Genomic DNA, 20884 nt, shown 5'->3' on the forward strand with positions numbered 1-20884 from the left:
AAATATTAAATGCTACTTTGCTAAAGTATTTTTTAAAATTGTTACAAAACCCCAAATAATTTTAATCTCAATTTGCAATATAACTCACATTTTACATATCTATAAACAAAGAAAGTTTTAGCATACGAATGCCTTAGAAAGAATTCAATTTGGTCCAATAATTTTATAGCCAGAGTTTCTAGGATAAAGTCATATTTATAATTCTCTGTCCAGATTTTTAATAAAAATCAGTAATGTTAAATGGAACACTATCATTTTATAGAGAAATAGTATGAAATTATATTGAGAAATTAGAATAGTCATTAAACATTAAGATTTTATTACAACCCAGGCATTATATATTTCTTTACACTTAAGGAATAGATATCAAACAATCTTGGAGTAAAAAATAGAAGGCAACTTGCTTCAAGTTTGTACCAAGTCAATCAAGCAGAAACCTGAAGAACCTTGTAAAAGATGAGAGGCATTTATACTTGGCAGGCATTTTCTTCCAATGAAAAAATAAAGTCAATGTGCCACTATCTTGACACTTATAAACATGTTTTAAAAAAGCATTGAGGACATTGATTCTCACAGTTGGCTGAATATTGGAATCACCTAGATTAAAAAAAATACTAATCCCTATACAACATCCCTAAAATTCAGATTTAATTAGTGTAAGTTAGGCCCTAGGCATATAGGCTGTTTTAAAACTCCTCGGGTGAGTCCAATGTGCACCAATTTGAAAACCACTAGCTTAGAGACCTATTCCATCATCATAGAAGTCAGTCTTGAGCTGAATGATTATATATGCCCTGATTTCAGTGGGTAGTGTTGTTATTTTAAGCATCTGATAAGTGTATCTCCCTTGATTAAAAATAAATACCTTATAGAAGAGATTATATATTTTATTTATCATTGTCTCCACATATCTGGAACAATGAAAGGCACATAGCAGTTGCTAAATAAGTATCTTTTGAATGAATATATGATTGCCTTATATTTCTTTTATATCCCCATCTTCTAACAGACTATGCATATTAGAATTCAAAATATATATATATATATAGAACAAATGAATGACTGAAGCAGTTGGGGATAAGAGTTAAGGCAAAACCAAATCTGATAAAATATATACATATTTTAAAAACACACACATATATATAAGTAGATCAAAAGTGGAAAAAGAATATACAAAAGAGTGCAACATTTGGCAGCTGAGAATTATTTCATTGAGTTTTCAAATATTCTTCACATTCTTATACTTAGAAACAAAGAAGTAACCCCAAATAACCAATTCATTAGCTAATATCTCAGAACTTGCACATATGCAGATAAATTTTCTTTTAAAAACAGAATTACAGTTTAATCTTGATGAACACAGCTCAGGTTTCAAAATTCAAGTAAATAAAATTTTAGTACACATCATGATAGCCTTACTGGATAGCTGTGGTAAAAACAAAAAGTATTTGGTATCACCTATTGTTATGTGCTCTCAGTTGAGATCTAGTTAGTTTCCTAGGAGTCTCACATTGATAAACAACGATTTTGGTACTTCCTTACATAATGTGTTTATTTAGAAATACTTTATTAATAACAGACTTCCTTTCCATTAGCTACATTCTCAGATATGGTTTCATTTATAAAAGTTCCACAACTATTACATGATTTTTAATTCAGTTAGTACCTTAGACTACGGAACTTTGGTTTTCTTAAAATCAGCATTGGTTGCTTGATTGTAGGTTCGTCACCAAAAAGTGCTGTTTCACTCTCCGTGGTTGGAAATCTTTTCTGATATATCAAGGGATATTCATTCTGAAACTGTTTTAGCTTTTTTCTTTTCTCCTCTAGAGGTAAACTCTTGTCTTTAATAATATTTTCTAAAAGTTCTGCAATTGCAGCTTGAGAGGTAGAAACTTTTTGCTCATCAAAGTCCCGAGCACTAATCTGCTTACAGTATGAGTAAGTTGGCAAAGAAACAAACAGTCCATCTCCAGGATTTTCAATATGTCCCTTTCTTAAGTAAGTAGTCAAGATGTTTTTCCGCTGCAGTCTGTAAGAGGGTACTTGAAGACTTTCCTGATGATGATCTGTTAAGAAAGAAACTAATCTTCCAGCAAGAAGCTCATCAAGATCCACTTCTTCAGCACAGCATAGCACACACCAAGAAAAGGTATGTATCCTCAGTGATCTCGTGCCCAATGCATCATGAAGTTTGGGCATATCAACATTTTGACTCATTTGGGAAATCATATGCATTAAAAGTTGAAGCTTTCTACAATTTGGTGGGGGAAGTAACAAACAACATAACTGTACAGCATCGATGGCAACCCTCTCTAATTGAGGTTGCAGGAAACTCTGTGTGCCAGTCAACACAGAAGAAGCTGGAAGTAAAGAATTTTCTGAAAATTCTATTGAACTTTTGCAGAGTCTTTTATTGATTGTGGCACTAGACTGAGTTCACTTTCCATAGCTGTTTGCACACTTGTGCTGCCTTGTCCAACATTTGGTTTCATGATAATTTCAGCCACTGGTGTATTGATATAACTATTCCTTCTTGTACTGCTTCTGAGACCTACAAAGCTGTTTTGACTTGCATTTCCCATTACACAAGTTCTCTTGGTCTTGAGCAGTCAAAGTAGTGGTTCTCTTAAAACCAGCACAGAATGGCTTTTGAGTATTTTTCTCTGAATGAAGATTCAACAGGAATTCCTCTTTGGGCTTAGACTCTAAAAACAGTTTATTATTTTGTCCTTCTGTTTGGAAAAGATAGATGAAACACACTGGATGCCTCTTTACTTGAATTCCCTGACACATCTACAATACCTTCCAAAGAACAACAGCTTGGTTTGCTGTTAAAGGATAGATCATGCATACCACTTAACCCTATTAAATTATGACAACTTCCTCCCATTATGTCATTAGCACTCACTCTTCTGTTTCTTAAATTAACTAGCTGCATTTTCTTAGCACATCTTTCTTGAAATCCTGGATTGCTTATCTGTAGTCTCTCAGAATAATCTGATTCTTCTTTTTTCTCTATGAAGTAGACTGAGAAGAAGGTACTCAGTTGATCTGAAGGAATTCAAATTGTTTAAGTGAAGGAATTTTTAAGACTGGATCATCTTGGATTCTATGTATCCCACTGGATCTATCTGAAACTATGACATAGCCACAAATAACCAAAATGTTCACAGATAATCTGTAATATTCAAAAGTAAGTAGAGGTTCAGGGAGATCTAGAAAATAATCTGTGATTGTTCTGAATACATCTTGTTCAAATCCAATGTAAGTTGAATTATTCATATCATGAGTTCTTGGCCAATCTGCCAGGCCTCCTGACAGATAATCCCCAGTGAGGGAGGTCATCTGATTTGTTTTGTAGTATGACTACCCCATGTTTACTTGTATTGGCCATGTTGTACATTGTATATTGGGGAATTACTTGTTTTGGATTTATGACTTCTTCTAGGGATGGCACAGCTAAAATGGTTTGCAGGTAGATCAGAACAACATATCTCGAAATTTCTTCAACATCTTCCTGGCTTAGTTCTCTATTACCAACTGCATTTTCTTGATCTTCATTGATTATTTCATGCTTTATTTTCTCAGTGTTTTCCTGAGATAAATGTATTCCATGCTTTTTAGGAGTTCTACGAGATCAGTCTCATCATTTAAAAATACTATCTTTATCTTTGGAAAAGTTCTCTATGTTGTTTTTTCTCAATTCTGGATGCCTTCATGGTAGAGTTTTAAGTGGCGAAGTAGCAGGAAATCTGAAGAGCTGGTTATTATCATCAACATTTTCTGATCCCCACCTGCCTTTGATATTTTCAATTACATGATTCTTAAGAAATATCCTCAACAGTTGGATAGTCTGTTGCCTTGTAACTTTGGGACTACAATTGCTATTATTTCTTAATAGGTCATAAAGTCAATCCACTGCTTCTCCTGCTGTGAAACAATTGCCATATTTTTTTAAGTGTTGCCTATGTTTTCTTAGAGGCATTCATGCTCGAAAAGATGTGGTAACTTCATTCCATAAGTAGCAGAATCCATTTAAGATTGCCATACCAGGAAGATCTGAATTCTAGCTCTGCCACTTGCTGTAGATGTGACTTTAGAAGGCATCTAACGTCTGTGAGCCTCAGTGTCCACACTGGTAAAGTAGGACTAATAACACATGCCTGCCTGAAGTGTATTCCAGCTTGGTGGCCCGATAAGGCCCAAGAGGCACACCCAGACTCTCCATAGGTCTGTCAGCACCCAGTGGTGTCCATGGCGGTGAAGGCAACACTCAGGCCCAGCAGCCTGGGCAGTGACGAGTCTCAGCACAACCATCAGCCCCGCCGCCAATTTGAATAGCAACTGCTAAAGCATTTTTTTAAAGGGATCCTGATAAAGTTGGGCCTGTACCATACCTTGGGAAACACTGCTGTTGGTTATACCTAAAAACAGAGTTAACAGGTCACAAGGTATGTGAATTTTCACCCTTTTCAGATATTGCCAAAATGCTCTTCCAAGTTTTATTCCTGTTTATACTCCCTCCAAATCCCTTTAAAATAGTTTATACTCTTCATCTTAACTTTTTTATTCACCTCAGTTGATTACAATCATTTTTCTATCCCTTACCAGTCCACTGAAATTGCTTTTACTAAGATCACCAAATATCTCTTAATTTCAAAACTCAACAGCCTCTTTTCAGTTTTAGTCATTCTTTACCATTCCTTCTGCTTTATTTCACAACAGCTCTATTTCACAATACTCCTTATAGAGTCAACTTTTATTTTTAAATATTTTTAAAACATTGATGTAGATGTGGTGAAAAGGGAACATGTTTACACTGCTGGTGGGAATATAAACTAGTACAACCACTATGGAAAACAGTATGGAGATTCTTCAAAGAACTAAAAGTAGAACTACCATTTGATCCAGTAATCCCACAACTGGGTATCTCCACAGAGGAAAAGAAGTCATTATATGAAAAAGACACTTGCAAACTCATGTTTATAGCGGCACAATTAGCAATTGCAAAAATATGAAACCAGCCTAAATGCTCATCAACCAAAAAGTGGATGAAGAAAATATGGTATGTATGTATACACCATGGAATACTAATCAGCCATAAAAAGGAACGAAATAATGGCATTTGCAGCAACCTGGATGGAGCTGAAGACCATTATTCTAAGTGAAGTAACTCAGAAATGAAAAACCAAATATCGTGTGTTCTCACTTATAAGTGGGAGCTAAGCTGTGAGAATGCAAAGGCATAAGAATGATACAATGAACTTTGAGGACCTGAGGGGAAGGGTGGGACAGAGATGAAGGACAAAAGACTACACATTGGGTATAGTATACACTGCTTAGGTGTACCAAAATCTCAGAAATTACCACTAAAGAACTTATCTATGTAACCAAAAAAACTCCTGTTCTCCAGAAACTATTGAAATAAAATTTAAAAGATAAAAAAATGATTAAGATTATGAAATATATTATCAGTTTCAGTAAACTCTAAATGGGATTTGGGCAAATGAATTAGTTAAAAATGAATATTCTATTTACAAACTGGTGGATATACTTTCTAATTAGGAAAAATGTTGAGAAATATTATAAAAGAAGTTCAACATTGTATGCTTCCCAATTTTTAAATATCTTTATTATTATGACATTGCAGTATGGTGTTTAAGTTTGGGTGTTAAAATATAGAACTTTACATCCAGCAACAATTGTAAGAAAAATTATCATTTTTATTCCACAAATTAGGTCATAAACAAAAGCTGATCCTGTAACTCAAGAAAATGTAAGATACCAGCACTATTTATTTATTCTTACCAAACCCACAATATACATTCATTTTCTTTAAAGATTAAAGTTAGAAACTCAAAAACAATACAGCTCCCACCCATTCAGCAAACTAGGAGTAGAAAGGAATTAACCTCCTACTCTGCTAAAAGGCATCTAGGAAAAACCCATAACCAACATTATGCTTAATGGTGAAATACCAAATGCTTTCTCTCTAAGATCAAGAAAAAGACAAGAATGTTCATTCTCTCCATTTCTATCAACACTATACTGGAGGTTCTAGCCAGGATAACCGGGCAAGAAAATTAAAGACATGCAGATTGAAAAGGAAAGAGTAAAATTATCTCTATTTGCAGATGACATGATCCTGCATATAGAAAATCCTAAGGAATCTTTCTTCTATTTTATTATTTATTTATTTTATTATTATTATTATTTTTTGAGATGGAGTCTGGCTCTGTTGCCCAGGCTGGAGTGCAGTGGCGCAATCTTGGCTCACTGAAACCTTCATTTTTGTATTTTTAGTAGAGACAGGATTTCATCATGTTGGCCAGACTGGTCTCGAGCTCCTGACCTCAAGTGATCTGCCAACCTTGGCTTCTCAAAGTGCTTAGGATTACAGGCATGACCCACCATGCCCAGCCAGGAATCTACCTTTTAAAACATTTATTAGAACTAATAAATGAGTTCAGCAAGGTTGCAGGATACAAAATCAATATACAAATATCAATTGTATTTCTACATATTTGTAATAACCTGGAAGTTATATTTTTAAACAACTGTATTTAGTATAAAATCAAAAAAGAATAAAATACTTAGGAATAAATTTAACAAAAAAAAGCGTAAGACGTGTATATTGAAAACAAAGACGGCCAAACTAAATCAAAAGAACTCCTGTGTTGATGAATTGGAAACCTTACTGTTAAGATGGCAATTATTCTCAAATCAATTTACAGATTTAAAGCAATCCCTATCAAAATAAGAGCTGGCTTCTTTGCAGAAATTGTGAAGTTGATTCCAAAGTTCATATGGCAATGCTAGTGACCCAGAATAGTCAAACAATTCTCAAAAAGAGTAACAAATTCAGAGGAGTCACACTTTTTTTTATTATTTATTTTTCTTTATTCTTCAACTTTCATTTAAGATTGGGGTACATGTACAGGATGTGCAGGTTTGTTACACAGGTAAATGTGTGCCATGGTGGACTGCTGCACAGATCATTCCATAACATAGGTATTAAGCCCAGCATTCATTAGCTATTATTCCTGATGCTCTCCCTCCTTCCACCTCCCCTTGACAGGCCCCAGTGTGTGTTAGGGAGGAGTCTCTCCTTTTCAATATTTTGGACTAGATTCAGTAGAATGGTACCAGCAATTCTTTGTACCTCTGGTAGAATTCAGCTGTGAATCCATCTGGTCGTGGGCTTTTATTGGTTGGTAGGCTATTTATTACTGCCTCAACTTAATAACTCATTACTGGTCTATTTGGGGATTCAACTTCTTCCTGGTTCAGTCTTGCAAGGGTGTATGTCTCCAGGAACTTATCCATTTCTTCTAGATTTTCTAGTTTATTTGCACAGAGGTGTTTCTATTATTCTCTGTTTATAGTATATTGTTCTTTATACAGACGGTTGTTTGTATTTCTGTGGGGTCAGTGGTGATATCCCCCTTATCATTTCTGATTGTGTTTGATTCTTTTCTGCTTTTCTTTATTAGTCTAGCTAGAAGTCTATTTATAAATGTTTTCCAAAAACCAGCTCATGGATTTGTTGATTTTTTTTGAAGGGTTTTTCATGTCTCTATCTCCTTCAGTTCAGCTCTGATCTTGATTATTTCTTGTCTTCTGCTAGCTTTGGGGTTTCCTTTTGGTTCTCTAGTTCTTTCAGTTGAGGTGATAGGTTGTTAACTTGAGATCTTTCTAGGATTTTATGAGGGCATTTAGTGCTGTAAATTTCCCTCTTAACACTGCCTTAGCTGCATCCCAGAGATTCTGGTATGCTGTCTCTTTGTTCTCATTAGTTTCAAAGAACTTCTTGATTTCTGCCTTAATTTCATTATTTACCCAAGAGTCATTCAGGAGCAGGTTGTTCAATTTCCATGTAGTTGTCTGGTTTCGAGTGCATTTATTAATCTTGAGTTCTAATTTGATTGTGCTGTGGTCTAAGAGACTGTTATTATTTCAGTTCTTTTACATTTGCTGAGGAGTGTTTTACTTCCAATTATGTGGTCAATTTTATATTAAGTTCTGTGTGGCAATGAGAAGAATATACATTCTGTTGTTTTTGAGCGGAGAGTTCTGTAGCTATCTATCAGGTCTGCTTGATCCAGAGCTGAGGTCAGGTCCTGAATATCTCTGTTAATTTTCTGTCTCAATGATCTGTCTAATATTGTCAGCGGGGTGTTAAAGTCTCCCACTATTATTGTGTGGAAGTCTAGGTCTCTTTGTAGATCTCTAAGAACTTGCTTTACGAATCTGGGTGCTCCTGTATTGGGTTTATATATACTTAGAATAGTTAGCTCTTCTTGTTGAATTAAACCCTTTACCATTATGTAATACACTTGTCTTTTTTTATCTTCATTGGTTTTAAAGTGTGTTTTGTCTGAAACTAGGATTGCAACCCTGCCTTTTTTCTCTGTTTTCCATTTGCTTGGTAAATTTTCCTCCATCCCTTTATTTTGAGCCTATGTGTGTCTTTGCGCAGAACATGGGTCTCTTGAAGACGGAATACCAATGGGTCTTGGCTGTTTATCCAGCCTGACACTCTGGGTCTTTAAATTGGGGCATCTGGCCCATTTATATTTAAGGTTAGTATTGTTGTTACATGAATTTGATCCTATCGTCATGATGCTAGCTGGTTATTTTGCAGACTTGTTTATGTGGTTGCTTCATAGTGTCACTGGTCTGTGCTTCAGTGTGTTTTTGTAGTGGCTGGTAATGGTTTTGCCTTTCCATATTTAGTGCTTCCTTCAGGAGCTCTTGCAAGGCAGGCCTGGTGGTGATGAATTCTCTCAGCATTTGCTTGTCTGAAAAGGATCTTATTTCTCCTTCAATTATGAAGCTTATTTTGCCTGGACATGAAATTCTGGTTTGGAAATTCTTTCCTTTAAGAATATTGAATATTGGCCCCCAATCTCTTCTGGCTTGTAGGGTTTCCACTGAGAGGTCCGCTGTTAAGTCTGCTGGGTTTCCCTTTGATGCTGACCTGGTCTTTCTCTCTGGCTGCCCTTAACATTTTTTCTTTCATTTCAACCTTGGAGAATCTGATGATTATGCATCTTGGGGTTGATCTTCTCATGGAGTATCTTACTGGGGTTCCCTGGATTTCCTGAACTTGAATGTTGGCTTGTCTTGTTAGGTGGGGGAAGTTCTCCTGGATGATATCCTGAAGTATGTTTTTCAGCTTGGTTCCAGTCTCCTCGTGTCTTTCAAGTACTCCAATCACAGGTTAAGTCTCTTTACATAATCCCCTATTTCTCAGAGGTTTTGTTCATTCTTTTTCATTGTTTTTTCTCTATTTTTGTCTGCCTGTCTCATTTCAGAAAGATAGTCTTCAAGCTCTGAGCTGCTTTCCTCTGCTTCAGGTATTCTGCTGTTCATACTTGTGATTGCATTGTGAAGTTCTCATGTTGTGTTTTTCAGTTCCATCAGGTCAATTATGTTCCTCTCTAAACTGACTATTCTGGCTATCATCTCCTTTATTGTTTTATCATGATTCTTAGCTTCTTTGCATTGGGTTAGAACATGCTCCTTTAGCTCAGTGAAGTTCATTATTACTCACCTTCTGAAGCCTACTTTTGTCAAGTCAGGCATCTCAGCCTCAGCTTAGTTCCATGTCCTTGCTGCAGAGATGTTGCCATCATTTGGGGGAGAAAAGACACTCTGGCTTTTTGAGTTTTCACTATTTTTGCGTTCTTTCTCATCTTTGTGGGTTTATCTACCTTTGATCTTTGAGGTTGCTGACTTTCAAATGGGGTTTTTATGGGGTCTTTTTTGTTTATGTTGTTGTTGTTTTCTGTTTGTTTTTAACAGTCAGGCCAGTCTACCATAGGGCTGCTGTGGTTTGCTGAGGGTCCATTCCAGACCTTAGTAACCTTGGTTTTTCCCAAACCTGAGGTATCATCAGTGAAGGCTATGAAACAGCAAAGATGGCAGTCAGCTCCTTCCCTGGAAGCTCTGCCCCAGGCGGGTACTGACCTGCTGCCAGACCGAATGTACCTGTAGGAGGTGGCTGGAGATTCCTATTGGGAGGTCTTACCCAGTCAGGAGGAACAGAATCAGGGACCTGCTTTAAAAAGCAGTCTGGCTGCTTTGTGGTAGAGGAGGTGTGCTGCACTGGAGGGGACCTTCCTTGTCCAAACCATTTGGGCACTCCAATGCAGACAGCCTAGAATGGATGAGTCAACTGAGTCACAGAGATGGTGACTGGCCCTCCCTCTGGGAGCTCCATCCCAGGGAGAGATGGAGAACCCTGGCTGGAATGGATCAAGTCCCTGTAGGGAGGTCCTGTCCAGTGAAGAGGAATGGATCAGGGTCCAGCTTAAAAAAGCAGTCTGGTAATGATCTAGTAAAGCAGCTGTGTTGCATTGAGGGGAAACCCTTTCTCATCTGTAACATTTGTATTCTCCAAAGCCAGCAGACTACAGTGGCTAAGTCTGCCAAACCACAGAGATGGTGGCCACTCCTCCCCCTAAGAGCTACGTCCCAATAGAACCCTTTTGAAGTGGCTGAAGGCCCCACAGGAAGGTCCCGCCCAGTGAGGAGGAATGAATCAGGGTCCTGCCTAAAGAAGCAGTCTGGCCATGACCTACCAAGGCAGCTGTGCTGCATTGTGGGGGACCCTTCCTCATCTGGACTGTTCATATTCTCCAAAGCCGGCAGGCTGGAACGGCTGAGTCTACCAAACCGCATAGATACCAGCCGCCCCTCCACCCAGGAACTCAGACCTGTCTCAGGCAGATTCCAGCCTGTTGCTGTTGGCAGACTGGAACCCAAGCCAGTGGGTCTTAGATTGTGAGATGCCATGGAAGTGGGGCCTGCAGCATGATGCTGCTTGGTTCCCTGGATTTAGCCCCCTTCCTAGGAATATGTACGGATGGATTTCCTCACTTGCTGGGGACCCCAGGGCCAGAGTATATAAACTCCTGTGTCTCTGTGTGTGCTCTGCCAAAACTCCACACAGCTCTGTGCATCAGACCCAAGACCCTGGTGGCATGGGTTCACAAAGGGATCTCCTGATCCACGGGTTGCAAAGGTCCATGACAGAAGCGTGGATCCCTGGGCAAGGTTGCATAATCACTCATTGCTTCCCTTGGCTGGCAGTGGGGGTTCCTTTGGCTCCATGCTGTTCCCAGCTGTAGGAGGTGGTTGGAGATCCCTATTGGGAGGTCTCACCCACTCAGGAGGAACAGAATCAGGGACCCGCTTAAAAAAGCAGTCTGGCTGCTTTTTGGTAGAGGAGGTGTGCTGCACTGGAGGGGACCTTCCTTGTCCAAACCATTTGGGCGTTCCAAAGCCCAGGGTCCCCCACCCCACAGCTTTTCTTCCTTCTCCGTGGGTTGAGCTGTCTGCCTGGACAGTCCCACTGCAAGGTGGGTATTTCAGTTGAAGATGCTGAATTCACTTACCCCTTTTCACTCCTTTCCATGAGTGCCATGGATCACAGCTGCTTCTAATCAGCCATCTTGCATCCTTCCACAGTCACACGTCTTGATTTCAAAACTAACTACAATGCTACAACAATTAAGACATAGTAGTAATAGCATAAGGACGGGCACACATATGGATGGAATAAAATTGAGAATCCAGAAATAAACCCTCAAATTTACAGTCAACTGATTTTTGACAAGATTGTAAAGGCAATTCACAAAGGAAAAGAATTGTTTTTACAATAAACAGTGCTGGAAAAACTAGATATCCACATGAAAAACCCTGGACTGTTCATCATACCATACACAAAACTTAACCCAAAACAGATCATAAAAACTAAATACAAGAGCTAAAACTAAAACTCTTGAAGAAAATATAGAGGTAAATCTTCATGATCTTAGATTTGGCAATGGTTTCTTAGTTATGACATACAAAGAACACATAATAAAAGAGAAAATAGGTAAACTGGACTCATAAAAAAAAGGGTTGTTGGTTTTGTTTTTTGTTTTTTGTTTTTTTTTTTTTCTGAGACAGTGTCTTTCTCTGTTGCCCAGGCTCGAGTGCAGTCGCGCAATGTCGTCTCACTGCAACCTCTGCCTCCCTGGTTCAAGTGATTCTACTGCCTCAGCCTCCTGAGTAGCTGGGATTATAGGCACCCACAACTAATTTTTATATTTTTAGTAGAGATGGGGTTTCACCATGTTGGCTAGTCTGGTCTCAAACTCCTGACCTCAGGTGATCTGCCCACCTCAGCCTCTCAAAGTGCTGGGATTACAGGCGTGAGCCACTGAGCCTGGCCTTCATCAAAATTTTACCAATTTGTGCTTCTAAGGGCACTATCAGTGAAAAAAAAACTTACAGAATGGAAAAAAAAATCTGCAAATCATTAAGTCTGATAGGGTTCTAGTATCCAAAATATGAAAAGAATTTTACAACTCAACATTAAAACAAAATATAAATTAAAAATGGGCACATGATCTTCCAAAGAAGATATACAAATACCTAACAAGCACAAAAAAGATACTCAGCATCATTAGTCATCAGGGAAATGTACATCAAAACCACAATGAGATGCCACTTCACACCCACTAGGGTGGCTATAACAAAAAATACAATAATATGCGCTAGTAATGGTGTGGTGAAATTGGAAATCTCATACATTGCTGGTGGGAATATAAAAAGATAAAGCTACTTTGTAAAACAATCTGTCAGTTCCTCAAAAGGATAAACAGAATTAACATATGGCCTAAAAATTCCATTCATAGATGATATACTCAAGAGAAATGAATCACATGTCCACACAAAAATTTTTACATGAGTGTTCACAGCTTATTATTCATTTTAGCCAAAAAGTGAGACAATCAAAATGTCCATCAACTGATGAGTGGATAAATAAAATGACCTATAGCTGGAAGTATTGGGGAAAATGTGAAATGACTTTTAAAGAATACAATGTTTCTTTTTGGAGTGATAAAAATGTTCTAACACTGATTTGTAGTGATAATTGCAAAACTCCATGAATATACTAAAAAACTATTCAATTATACACTTTAAGTGAACTGTATGATATGTGATACGGTTTGGCTCAAACCATACATCACTCATATCTCCACACTTAAATCTCACCTTGAATTGTACAAGGGAGGGGCCAGATGAAGGTAACTCAATCATGAGGGTCTTTCCCGTGCTGTTCTTGGGATACTGAGTAAGTCTCACGAAATCTGATGGTTTTATAAATGGGAGTTCCCCTGCACAAGCTCTCCTGCCTGCTGCCATGTCAGATGTGCCTTGGCTCCTCCTCCATCTTCTGCCATGATGGTGAGGCCTCCCCAGTCATGTGGAAATGTGAGTCCATTAAACTTATTTTTCTTTATAAATTACCCAGTATCAGGTATGTCTTTATTAGCAGCATGAGAACAGACTAACACAGTATGGAAAATATATCTCAATAAAGCCGTTAGAAAAAATATATACAGCTCAAAATTTGAGGACTGGAAGAGACTACATGTGAAGAGATTTTGCCTCCAATATTTGTTACTTGAATTACAGCCACAGACCATCTCCATTTCAGAGACTACTGAAACAAAAATGAATGATTCATACAGTGACTTCATCCTAAGACACATATTATCTCTCCTGTTTTCCTTTTAAAAATCCTAAAGATAAGTTTTTAGCCAAAAATATCTAGTCTAAAATAGAGGTGGCCATAAAATTTTCCAGACTTAAATAATAATTTTATTATAAAATCAATTGTCTACTTGTGAACAGGGAACAATACTTATTCATGGTATGAATAGTCAGAATTAGCCTCATGATACAGCTGCAAATAAAATTCATAAGATACGTCAGATACAGTGACAGAAAGACATGCATCCTCTCTAATCCTCTCAACAATTGTACAATGAAGACGAGAAAATTAGGATTCAGCGACATTAAGCGGCCTGTCTATTCAAGGATTAGCCAGCAAAGCTGGGATTTGAACCCAAGACTGCCTGTCTCTAATCTATCTTTAAGAAGGAATAAAGCTTCCACCCAGGCAATATTAATAGAAAAGAATGACCACAAATATGTCCTATATAAAATATTTGAAATTTTAGAGCTTAAAGGAAACTCAGAGAATATCTATCTCAAGTATCTCATTTTACAAATGAGACAGTATCATCTTTGCAGTCTCTGATCAATGTTGGCTATTTCGACTACTCTCTCTTCTCCAATATACTACTAGACTAACTGCAAGTGTTTCCTGATAGCCCTAGCATAAAGCAAATAAGAAATCACAGAAAAGTTAAGTTTCAGAAAGTCATAGATGTACTGAGTAAACCTCCCCAAATTCTTCCTCTTAGATAATAACAATAAATAAATGTTCCTCTTACTTGCCCAGTACGCGAAATTGTATCAAAGGGGAATGGTTATACAGGATTTGTAATAATTATAGGTACTTTGAATTCTTACCTTTGTGGCCACAATAAAGATGGTATAAAGGAACATAAGATTATGCTTTGATATTGCCAGATGCTGGGTGTGCTGGAATGTGAAGATAACTGACCCCAGAAGGGTTACCTTGGAAGGGCTGAAAATAAAACACATTTTAAATCAGCAAGTAATAAATATGACATATCTCCATCTTTTTCAAAGAGTGCTCTGCAAAACATCAATTTAATGGGTTATTAATAGATGTAATGCAAAGATGAGTTTTGTTAATACACTTTAAAAAGTGTTGAAAATGCTGAGTTATACAAAGTTAAATACCTTTCTTCACATCATAAACTATAGATTTTAGAATAATTATACATATTCTGACTCTCCAACAAAAAGAGTACATTTCTATATGCAATATTTCTGAAACATATTTGGCCATAAAACAATTTTTTCATAAAGGATTTCAAAGTTCCACATTGTACAGCATGATTTGGAATTAGTCATTAAGAACCTTACAGTGCTAAAAAGCTCACAGAGTGGAGTCGAGGAAAAGAAAGGCCAGATTTTTAGCATTTGCCTATTTCCATGATGTAAATACTCCCATCATGGCCAATGTCAGGCTGCTGCATGGAAGAGGAGAGAGGTACACAATTGGTTCTCATAAAATGATAAAAGCCATCTCCAGCCCATCATTTAGCTAACTCCAGCACAGCATATTAGTTTTAGCTAATATATTAATGCTTAGATTGTAAAGTCTAAAATAAGATGCTAATTTACCAAATAAGAAGCATTACTTTATGTTATATATTTGCCGCATATTTAAAGTATATCTCAGTAACAAATCATTGCCTAGCTCTCTATCTTACAAGTAAAAAAGATAAATGATAAACTCTAAGAATGCCACACTGCAAAACAGGACAAATGTAAAGGTTCCTATAAGTCATTTTATTACTTTATTTATTTAATTATTACAAGCAAAGGACTGAGTTCAAAACAGGGTGAAGTTTGGACAATAGACCAAACCTGAATTACTTTCCTGTGGCTACTGTAATAAATTACAACAAATTCAGTGGCTTAAAACAGAAAAATGTAAAATCAGTACCACTCAGTTAAAATCAAAGTGTCAGTAGGGTCATACTACCTCTAGAGACTCTAAGAAAGAATCCACTCTTTGTCTTTTTCAGGTTCTGGATCTCGCTTAACAATATGATTGAGTAACAGTCATTTTTATTTTATTGTTTTCTTCTTTTTTTTTTTCTTTAGTCCCCATATCTGTTCCATCCAAACACTGTTGAAGAAAGAAACAGATCTGCGGGACCACCAAATGCACTGCCAACAGTCATGTTTTGGAACAGTAGTCTCTAAACCTTTTTGATTGTACATCCCTATTGGTTAAAAAAAAAAAAAAAGTTTTACAGCATTCCCAAATTATGGCTATCAATTAATTTGGAAATTATATATAACTGCATTATAAAATGTACACAAAATTAAAATTTTTAAAGGATAAGATAAAAACATGGAATTATATCTGTTTTAAGGATATTTTGCTTCTCTTTCTCACTGTTTGTTTCCTGCACCACGGTGGCTCATTATGAGCACTGCCTTGGCATATACATCTACTATTTTGGATTGTATTATCTTAAGGGTTGAATCTAAGGAATAAGGATTTCATAGACAATGCACTGGGGCAAGGCATTGGAGAAGGTCTTAAATTTAGGAAAAAGTCCATTTTAAATTGGAGTATGAGATTTGTTTAAAAGATTAGAATGCATTTAGAAAATCCTTACGCTTACTATATTAGTTTCCTCTGAAACTAGCAAACAAGTTATCTGCTTCCAAAATGCATTGATGAAATAAGCACTGAATAACAGTTAAAGATATTGCCATTCCAAAAGGGAGAAAAGAGAAGGAAAAAGGTTCAACAGACCCAAGCCATTTTGAAATCCAGAAGGGCAAATTCCATTAGGATTCAAGGCCTGGTAATAATCTTCTTTGGATTGAGGTGAGTCCACAGCTTCAACCTCTACATTGGTGGTTCTGGCCTCTGCACCTGAATCCAGACTATGGGCCTGGCCTCAGGCCTCTGGGCCTGTAGCTCCTACCATGAAGTCATTCTTCCTTTTCCTTCCTTTTTCAAGCATATGTTTGCAGGTGAGCAGTTTTATCAGCCCGATTCTGGTCTGCAGAATTTTAAAAGTCTGACAGCCTTCTTTCATTTAATCCTGTCTTTCTCCTTTCAGTCCAAGCTGGCAGTGTTTCTTCTGATTTAATATTTCCAAATCCCCATTGGGTCTCCTGTGTATGCACACCAATCCATGTCACTAGGCAAAGAGTCTTTCACAGATCTTTCTTGGATAACTTCCTCTCTATCCCTGGCTTCTGCTATAATGATTGAATGGATCCATGAGTCAAACATCCAATCCCTTCAACACTAGGAAAAGTTGTCCAGTCACACCCTCACTTCTTTCCAGAGTGAATCTCAGTTTTATCAACTTTGCAGTCCCAACAGGCTGAAAATTTCCCAAATGATAGAGTCCTGGTTTTGAGGGGTTTCATTTGTTTGGTTACTAGCATTCATTCCCTCAATTTAACTCTTTCCTCTTGCACTCTACTATAAGCATCAGGAAGAAACCAGGCTGCACCTGGAACACTTTGCTTAGAAATTTCCTCAGCAAAAATATCCATGTTTACTGATTACAAGTTATGGTTTCCACACAACTGTGGCAAACAACTGTGCAGCTAAGTTTCCACCACTATATACAAGGATAACCTTTCTCCAGTTCCCAATATCATGTTCCTCATTTCCTTCCAAGTCTTCACCAGCACTTTTAACAACATTCCTACCAACATTTTGCTTCTAACAATATACGTATTCTCTAAGACTATATATTTATAGGCTCTCTCTAATATGCTCCTCACTTCCTTCAGATCCCTCACCAGAAGTGCCTTTAACATCCATAGTTCTACTGCACACTTCAAAATTCCTCTAGCCTCCACCAATTATCTAATCCCAGGTGTCTGTTACAGCAGCACACCACATCGTGTATCAAAATCTCTATTACTTTCCTGTGGCTACTGTAATAAATTACAACAAATTCAGTGGCTTAAAATAGAGAATTTTAAAATCAGTATCACTCAGTCAAAATCAAAGTGTCAGTAGCGCTACACTACCTCTGAAGACACTAGGAAAGAATCCATTCTTTGTCTTTTTCAGCTTCTGGGAGCTACCAGCATTCCTTGGCTTGTGGCTATATCATTCTAATCTCTGAGATGTGTGGTCAAATCTCCCTCTGTTTTCCTCTTATGAGGATACATGTGACTGCATTCAGTCCCACCAGAAATCCAGGACGATCTCTTCATCTCAAGATTTTTAATTTGCAAATACGCAAAGAGTGTGTTCTCATATTGGTAACATTTCAGGTTTCAGGGGTTGAAAACCATTAGAACTTTAGAAACCATTATTCAGTCTTACTGCATTTATTTACTGTAAAAATATGTTTATGCAGAAAAATATAGAAATATACTGACACATTAACAGAAATTGTCACTAAACAATGTATTACAAGTTTCTTTTATGTTAACATTTTCCCAAATTTTCCACAATACGTGTATTTTACTTCTTAAAACTTGGGGTAGAGAAGGAAAAGAAGGAAAACACTCTAAAAGAGTTACTGTGGGGATAAGGGACAATTTGACTTTGTTTTTGGCAGGACTAGATTTTTTTATTAAATGAACTGGCAGCAATAAGCAATATGAAGGCAATTAAGAAACAATTCCACATACTAGCATTTAAAGAATACCTATGGGTCAGGTGTGGTGGCTCATGCTTGTAATTCCAGCACTTGGGGAGGCTGAACAGGGTGGATCGCTTGACCCCAGGAGTTTGAGACCAGCCTGGCCAACATGGTGAAACCCTGTCTCTACTAAAAATACAAAAACTAGCTGGGCATGGTGGTGTGCACCTGTAATCCCAGCTACTTGGGATGCTGAGGCAGGAGAATCACTAGAACCCAGGAGGCAGAGGGTGCAGTGAGCCAACATCGCACCACTGCACTTCAGCCCAGGTGACAGAGCAAGATTCTGTCTCAAAAAAAAAGTTTAATAAGATCTAATTAAATAGAAAGCTATCCGATGTTCATACATTGGAAGACTTAAAACTGGCCAGGCACGGTGGCTCATGCCCATAATCCCAACATTTTGGGAGGCCACGGCAGGCAGATCACTTGATGTCAGGAGTTCAAGACCAGCCTGGCCAACATGGTGAAACCCTGTCTCTACTAAAAATACAAAAATTAGCCTGGTGTGGTGGCATGTGCCTGTAATCCCAGTTACTTAGGAGGCTGAGGCAGGAGAATCACTTGAACCCAGGAGATAGAGGCTGCAGTGAGCTGAAATCATTCCACTGCACTCCAGCCTAGGGGACACAGTGAGACTCTGTCTAAAAAAAGAAAAAGGAACCCTTAATATTGTTATAGGAGAGCAACAATTTCCAAAGCGATCTACGGGGTCAATGTTATCTCTATCAAAATTCCATCACTGTTTTTGTTTTTTGTTTGATTACTTTTTTTTTGTTTTGCAGAAATGGAAAAAATTACCTAGGATTTTTAAGGAAGCCTCATATTCACATGAAATTGCTAGGGACCCTGAATGGCCAAAACTATCTTGGAAAAAAAAAAAAAAAAGAACCAAGTTAAAGGACATACACTGCCCAATTTGGGAACTTAACTAAAAAGCTACAGTAATCAAAACGGTATGGTACTAGCACAATGATAAACACATAGACAATGGAATAGAACAGACAGTCTAGAAATAAACCCATACATCTATGTTCAACTAATTTTCTAGTAGGGTGCCAAGTCTATTCAGTGGGAAAATAATTCAATAAATGGTGCTGGGACTATATATCCACATACAAAAGAATGAAGGTGAACCCCTAATTCATATGATATATAAAAATTAACTCAGGCCAGGCACAGTGACTCATGCCTATAATCCCAGCACTTTGGGAGACCTAGGCAGGAGTATCGCTAGCATCCAGTAGTTTGAGACTAGCCTGGGTGACATAGCAAGACTCCATCTCTACAAAAAATAAAAGATAAAAATTACCTGGGTGTGGCAATATATGCCTGTAGTCCCAGCTACTCAGGAGGCTGAGATGGGGGCATTGCTTGAGGCTGGGAAGTTGAGGCTGCAGTGAGCTGTGACAGTGCCACTGCACTCAGCCTGGGTGATGGAGTGAGATCTTGTCTCAAAAAAAAAAGAAAAGAAAAGAAAAGAAATTAACTCAAATGGATCTGTGAGCTTCTTTTAAGATAACTCTTTAAAGAAAACACAGGGGAATATCTTCATGACCTTAGATTTGGCAATGGATTCTTACTGATGTCAAAAGCATAAGAAACAAGAAAATAGAGTGATGTTGGCAAGGTGGCCAACTACAAGTTCCTAGCCCTGCCCTCCACCCCAAAACAAACAAACAAAACAATAAATAACAACTACATTTTGATGAAAATAACTAAAGGAGAGTACCAGAATGCCGCAAAGGAGCAGAAGCAACTCCATAGAGCACAAAAACACAGTATGGCCACATAGAGAAGGGAAGAAAAGTCCTTGTCTCCACCACTACTTCCCCTGAGAAGGTCAGCTTGAAATCAGGAGGGACTTCTCCCTTCCAAGAAAAGGTAAACAACAGAACCCCAACAACCATCATCACTATGATGAACACCCACAGTCTTCACCACTGTGGACTTCTGCAGCCCTCATAGGTACTGAACCCAGCTGAGGGAATTGCCCAGAGTCCATATGGCTGTGTTCACCCCAAGGAAGAATCCTACACCTCCCTCATCTTCTGTAGCCCTACCTGCTACTGTGCTATACCATTTTGAAAGCACAGCATCTCTGGGAGTGCATCCTGCTCTGTACATAAATAGTTACTGTACCCTTCCATCCCTGAGGTTTTGTTGTCACTGTAACATGCCTGTCTAGTGACCTGCCATCCTCAAGCCTACCTGCTACAATGCCCTACTCTTGGGGTCAAGCTGCTATGGAGCCACTCCATCCCCTATATCCCAGTTGTTTCTGCATCCTACTCCTCAGGGTCTAAGCTAATGCAGCACTTCACCTTCTGAGAAATGAGGGCTTTGGCCAAGCAGAGCAGTCACACCTCTGGCACCTGAGCCAAAGCAGCACCAGAGCTGACATGGCACCCCACCTCCCAGGGAACATGTGCACTGGTCTAGCCAAGCAGTTGATCCCCCTTGGCAACTGAAACATGCAGGGCCCTGCATCCCAGGGAAATAGAGCATTGGTTGAGTTGAACCACCCTGTCTTCCAGGAGGAACGAATGCAACACCCTACTTCCATAGAACTGGAAGAGTCTACACTGCTGAGGCATCCCACTTCCTCAGAGAGTAGAGTCATCCTTGTGCTACTCCTTGCCCTCCAGGGCCCAAGACACAGCTGTGCTCCACCATTACTGGGTAACTGTTGTTGCTGCACCTGGCCTCACAAAACTTGGGCCTCTGCTGTGTACTACCAGCCT

General features: G+C 38.2%; 1 protein-coding gene and 2 pseudogenes across 3 annotated transcripts in view; all 3 read right to left on the bottom strand.

The window, feature by feature from the left end:
- The window catches only part of TMEM38B (transmembrane protein 38B), a 90626-nt gene that overhangs the window by 17298 nt on the left and 52444 nt on the right, over window positions 1-20884 (bottom strand). For both annotated transcript variants that reach the window (XM_030920111.1, XM_030920112.1), the window contains one exon: window positions 14380-14497. In XM_030920111.1, coding sequence (XP_030775971.1) covers window positions 14380-14497 — 118 coding nt within the window. The remainder of the gene's footprint in view (window positions 1-14379; window positions 14498-20884) is intronic.
- Window positions 1181-4786, bottom strand: LOC115893982 (annotated as a pseudogene). The gene has a single exon (XR_004054033.1). The product of XR_004054033.1 is annotated as a DEP domain-containing protein 1A pseudogene (transcript).
- Window positions 3046-4051, bottom strand: LOC104654208 (annotated as a pseudogene).

Source organism: Rhinopithecus roxellana, chromosome 16, assembly GCF_007565055.1.
Source record: "Rhinopithecus roxellana isolate Shanxi Qingling chromosome 16, ASM756505v1, whole genome shotgun sequence".
Taxonomy (NCBI): Eukaryota; Metazoa; Chordata; class Mammalia; order Primates; family Cercopithecidae; genus Rhinopithecus; species Rhinopithecus roxellana.